The sequence below is a fragment of the Diplotaxodon limnothrissa genome, linkage group LG19 (genome assembly GCF_057381915.1).
Source record: "Diplotaxodon limnothrissa isolate DT_005_m linkage group LG19, D_limnothrissa_male_GT1.1, whole genome shotgun sequence".
Classification (NCBI taxonomy): Eukaryota; Metazoa; Chordata; class Actinopteri; order Cichliformes; family Cichlidae; genus Diplotaxodon; species Diplotaxodon limnothrissa.
The window spans coordinates 33,854,457-33,860,497 of NC_140614.1; the positions used below are offsets into that span (position 1 = coordinate 33,854,457).

At 38.0% G+C, this 6,041-nt stretch overlaps 1 protein-coding gene across 1 annotated transcript; it reads right to left on the reverse strand.

The window, feature by feature from the left end:
* Positions 1–5,020: 5,020 nt before the first annotated feature.
* Positions 5,021–5,626, reverse strand: LOC146612664 (nanos homolog 2-like). The gene has a single exon (XM_085343429.1). It carries the CDS (start codon positions 5,624–5,626, stop codon positions 5,126–5,128), a length of 501 nt encoding a protein of 166 aa, XP_085199555.1. The 3' UTR covers positions 5,021–5,125.
* Positions 5,627–6,041: the final 415 nt, after the last annotated feature.

A 6,041-nucleotide genomic window follows, 5' to 3' on the forward strand; every position in this document is an offset into this window, starting at 1 on the left:
TTCAGGTTTTAAATGCCCATTTAAAAACCAAAATGCCATCCTGCCTCAGTTAAAACGGTTCCTGAAACTGTACTGCCTGATTAGTCACTGCACTGACATACTGTTGTGTTCAGTTATGTTTTTCTTTTCTTTTTAAAAAAAACAAAAAAAACAACAACCCTATGTTCCTAATTGGGTTAGAGCCGTTCAGCATGGTTTGAGTGAGATTAAGAATGATCCTTGTCATAACGAGTCACTGCCGTTTATTTAAATAAAGTTCAAAGCTAGGCTTGCAAAACTTGAATGGAATTTGCCTCTGATGTTGCTGTATTACTGTGCTACAGTCCTGTCGCACCATGTCATTTTTTAAAAAAGAAATGTATATATTTTGCATGATTGTCTGGGAAATGCAACCACCTCTGCACAACCTTGATTCATATGCAATATGTAATCATGTTTGTGTAACATGAAAGAAAAAAGAGAAAAAATGATGATAAATGCAAAGACTGGTAACAGCGCTAAGAACCATAAAGCAAGAGAATTTTTAAAAAACTGTGAGAAATAAACTACACTGTAAAAAAAATAACCCTATTCAAATTAAAAAAAATGATGTCCAGTTGTCACATCCAAAATATTTGGCTTTATAGAATCCAAATTGAGTCACTTGATATGACCTGATACTTTTATGTTGATATAAACAATATTACTAGACTTGACTGAAACTTTAAATTTTGCATTGATCCAAATTGATTTTTTTACATAGAACCATATTTTAATTATTGAACCAAGCTAATATATTGAAATTTAACCAACCTAATGTATTCACATCGAACCAAATTAACATGAACTAATATGTTTGTGTTGAAGCCAGGTAATTGATTTACATATATTCAAACTATATTTTTTACATTTCATTTCAGTTCAAAAATGCTCTGCATTTCCTATAAAAAACAAGACAGTTGGCCAACCAATTATTTCAAAATTATTTATTGTTCCAAACCATTTTAACTATAATCAATAGAGAGGATTAGTAATATACAGATTTAGTGCTACGGCAGAAATGATTAGAGAAATGTTTGTTTTATAAAACCTGCAATCTTTTGAAAACCAGTATAAAACCTGCAATCTTTTGAAAACCAGTATAAAACCTGCAACCTGTCTAAAACTGGCATAAAACCATTATAAAAACTATTTTTAAACCAATTTGCAAGTACTCAAAAATGTTTATATGTGCACTGTGCCTGTACAATGTAAAAAAAAAAAAAAATCTACACATGTATCAATGAAATCAACTTAAATCTCCCTTTCAAATGGGTGTTCTTATAAATTTTGAATGTAGAATACCACTGCAGGCCAACCAAGCAAAATAACCAAGCACACATGCACATGCATGTGCACATACACATGCACACATGCATGCAAACACACTACTGTGCAGTGTTAAGTTCACAATTAAGTTTGCGAATCTTAGAGGTCATCTTGTTAAAGTCAAGCTCCATCATAATCTTTTGAAGAGCCTCAAAGGTGAACCTGAATCCTCGTGGATATTCCATATTAAGAGCATAACAGAGTCCAAAGACCATTGCCACTCCAGCTGCCACAGAAGGCAACTCATTCAGGACTTCCACACCATCAATGATTATCCCGATGTCTCGAGGCTGATGTAGGAGGCTTGAGTTGTCCCTGAAGACGAAGAGTGCCATGGTGGTACTCTGCAGCTCTTCCTCAGCTTCATCTTTCTGGGATATCTTGAGGTAAAATATGGAACAAAATGTACAAGTGAAGAATTGAAGTCTGGCACACCTGATAAATCTTTGACCATAATAAACTACTATTTTGATAGTTGTTTGGTCACAGACTATTAGAACAATTATTTGACTAATCAGATTGTGAATTGCATAATCATTAAATTAAATCAATGGTGGAACATTTTCATAAATGTTCCACAAAGCCCAAGAAAAAAAAAGAAAACAATACAGAACCCTAAGATATTAACTTGATGAGTTGATTAATCGTTGCTGTCCTACATTAATCACTGCATTTAATAGCAGAGTTGTCAAATTTACATCAAGAGACTGCATCTCATGTAGAGACAGAACAGATATGGACATACCATGTATTCTTTTATCAAGTCCTCAACACATCAGCAAGGTGAATGAGAGGATAATGAGGGAGAGTCTAGATTATTATGAAATGTTTAAAAAGGATGTGCAGTGTAAATGCAAAATGATACCTGTTCAGATTAAATGAAAATGTATGCTTCAGCCATGGAATGGATGGAGCGATCTGTGGTTCTGAAAGCATACAGAAAAAAAAGAATAATGTTACTTCTCTATAAAACACATTACATAGAAAAACCAAGAAATACGTAACATGACATACCAAACAGTCTACAGACCAGCCATTAGCGACTAAGTTTGGCATAGGGTCAATTTTTTGCTGTTAAAATTAAAATTTCTTCAGAAAATGCACATTTTTCCGAGCTGCGCCTGAAAGTCAATTGAAGGAATTAGTCTTATGTCATTGATCTTATATGCTGGCTTGTTATTTCTGTCTCTAAATCATGCACATTAATAATTATCTTTTGCGCTCGGTGTACACACACATAACACACAGATATTTATATGAAGAGAGACAAACGTGCGCGCACAAACACAAGCTTGTGTCTAGAAACCGCGAGCTCACCAGAAAAATTCAAACGAAGCGGAGCACGGAGTTATACTATGAATGTTATGAACTATGAACTTATGCTAGCTAGCTTTATCCACCACCGATGCATCGTGGTAACGCTAGCTAGTTAGGCAAAAAGCCGTTTTTTACCAGTATACTAACTTGTATTCCCGACTGTGATGGTCGGTTTCTGGTAACCAGTTCTAACGTTGCGCAGGATAGCTAGCTAGCTTATAGCTAGCAGCTACAATCATGCAAAAATTAGGGGTGGCTGTCGACCCAGCTTAAATGGGGTTATTTTCTGCGATTTTGGCAATACAAATTATAAAAGCTTTTGTAACACACTTGGCTTTACTTACGTTTATTTTCAGATGAAATTAATCAAAGATGTGACATGATGTTTCCAGCAGCCATGCAGAATAAAAATGGGTCCCGGTCTATTTCTGGTGGGCGTGTTCAAGTGCAAATCACTTTGACTCAAATTAAAGATATTATCTGTTCAACATGAAAAGAAATATATGTTTTGAGAGAAATCAAAAACTTTGCGTTGCGATGTTCACAATCCTGTACTGACACTATGGGCACATTTTTAGAAATCTATTTAATTCCACAGAAAGGTTAGCCACTTTAGTGTTTCACTTGTGACCTATTTATAGCTCACTGAAGATGGTTTTAAAATGCAACAATGTTCGGAGATAGAGAGAAAAAAAAAAGAACTTTGGTGCAGGTGCAGGTGCAGTCTTTTATGTAGCTTTCTGGTGACCTTAAAAGAACCTTTACGAAGCCCGTTGACAGGCCTTTAATCGAATGATCGGTTGGTTGATTGATAACAGAAAAAAAGGACACATAAGATGGACATAAAGGACTGAAAACACCAAGAGCAAAATATTGCATCGCACTCATTTATGTAGTTTATTTTTAGATTAGATAATTTTGCAAAATAACGCAGCAAAATAAATAATAAGAGCCGGGATGTGCAGACTATTTAGCACTGAAAAAACTCCGTCCATGTGAACAGAATCAGGTGTTACCTTACCTGTTGATTAAATATCAAGACTATTTAGCAATAAGCTTACTTTAAAGGCTCGTAATAGGTGAACTGTCTTGGTATAGTTGAGTCACGCAGAGTTCATGGTCCATGTTGTGTTACTTGTTGTTTGTGTGTGTGTGTGTGTGTCACCCGATGACCCCTGGCGCCGGAGCGTCTAGACTACATTAGAGGTGTGTCACAGCAAAGAGCCGCACCTGCGCTCAAAGAGAGCACATACATAGAGGTGAGGTATGAGGATAAATGGATAGATGCGGTCCTTTTTCGAAGCTGAGCGCACAGTTGTATTTCCTGCACAATCACACACGAAGTGAGGCTGTGTTTATGCCGGTTATACCATGAATATACACCCTGCAGGCACCACTTGTTTGTCAAACTGTTTATGAAGCAAAAGTCACATTTCTGTTTATTTACAAAGCAAAAAGAAGGGGGGGAAAGAGGCGTAGGAGGGGGTGGAGCGTGCGCACTAGCATACCGGCGACGGCTGTTTCCTTTCACTAAAAGGAAAAAAATAATAAAATGTGTACTTCACGTTACGGTTGAAACTGGGGGTTTTTTTGTGTTTTTTTAATTTTTATTTTATAGAAACAATTTTTGCTCATAACCAATTGACAGGGGATTTCTTAAAATCACCCCGCAGTTCTTCAGCTGAGACACCTGAGTTAGAAAACACAAACACTGCAGCTGTCTTTGTACAAACTTGTACAAACTCTGTTTTGACCTTGTATACTGTATTTCCCCAGCCCCTCTATTTTGAAACTAAAACTATTGAACCTTAATTCAATTTCTCACTTCACATAATCGTTTCACTTTTGCCTTGAAGTGTTACTTTTAATTTAATTTAATTATTTTTTTATGACGCATGTTCTCTGGTGAGTTCAGGTACATCTGTAACTTCAAGTGGAAGAGTTGCATGTGAGTTAAAAATTTTCTATAATACCAAAAAAAAAAAAAAAAAAAAAAAAAAAAGACAAAATACTGACGTTTTTGTCGAATAATCTGTCTGACATGAGGGATAATATAGCATTTGCATTTTAACTAAAAGACTCGCGCACTGACACTATGGGCACATTTTTAGAAATCTATTTAATTCCACAGAAAGGTTAGCCACTTTAGTGTTTCACTTGTGACCTATGAAGTACCCCCGAAATTGTATCATATTAAACAACAACAACAACAATAACAACAACAATAAACACTCGAGGACTTTAAAGAGTTTAATTTTTTCCGAGGTTTGAGAGCGCTCACCCCGGCTCGGGGCTCCACAGATGTGCTGGATGAGGGCTCCTTGCTGCAGACTGCAGCGGAGTGTTTGACAGTCAAACTTGAAACAGTCTTTGGAACTGAAACGGTCTCTGCCAACACGAACACATACCCCAAACAGTTCGGTAAATATGTACAGTTTCTCGCAGCTTCAGTTTTCAGCAGCTACCAGAACTTGCCTACCGTCTGCATCCTCCCAGCAGCCTCGCACTTCATCTGCGGGCAGTACTTGCGTGTGTGAGCGCTGTCACCGGTGGCTTCGCAGATCGGGCAAGTGTAGTTCCGGAGGACGGGGCAGAAAACTATCCCGTCGTCTGATTTGAGCTTGTGAGATAGGTACACCCTCGGAGTCTCCCCGTTCTGCTTGCATAAGCGGCAGTAGTCCGAGGATGAGGCGGTGCTGCTGGTGTCCGACGCGCTGCTGGTCGGACTGGACTGTGATGAGTTTTTGGAGGATTTCTTCCCCCGAGTGGAAGTGTGGACCTTACTCCAGGGGGGCGCTTGTCCCTTCTTTGGACGCTCGGTGTCTCGGTTATCAACCTCACGGTTGCTGCACAGTTTCTCGAACACTTGGCTCAGATTCATGTAGTCGTGCCACATGTTAAAGCTGTCCCCACCAGTGAGGATCGAGTTCTGGACCTCCAGTTGTCTCGGCATTGTGGTCATTTTTTGGCAGAAGTAAAACTGAGAGTGTGTTTGGAGCGCCTCATATTTATAGCTCACTGAAGAAGGTTTTAAAATGCAACAATGTTCGGAGATAGAGAGAAAAAAAAAAGAACTTTGGTGCAGGTGCAGGTGCAGTCTTTTATGTAGCTTTCTGGTGACCTTAAAAGAACCTTTACGAAGCCCGTTGACAGGCCTTTAATCGAATGATCGGTTGGTTGATTGATAACAGAAAAAAAGGACACATAAGATGGACATAAAGGACTGAAAACACCAAGAGCAAAATATTGCATCGCACTCATTTATGTAGTTTATTTTTAGATTAGATAATTTTGCAAAATAACGCAGCAAAATAAATAATAAGAGCCGGGATGTGCAGACTATTTAGCACTGAAAAAACTCCGTCCATGTGAACAGA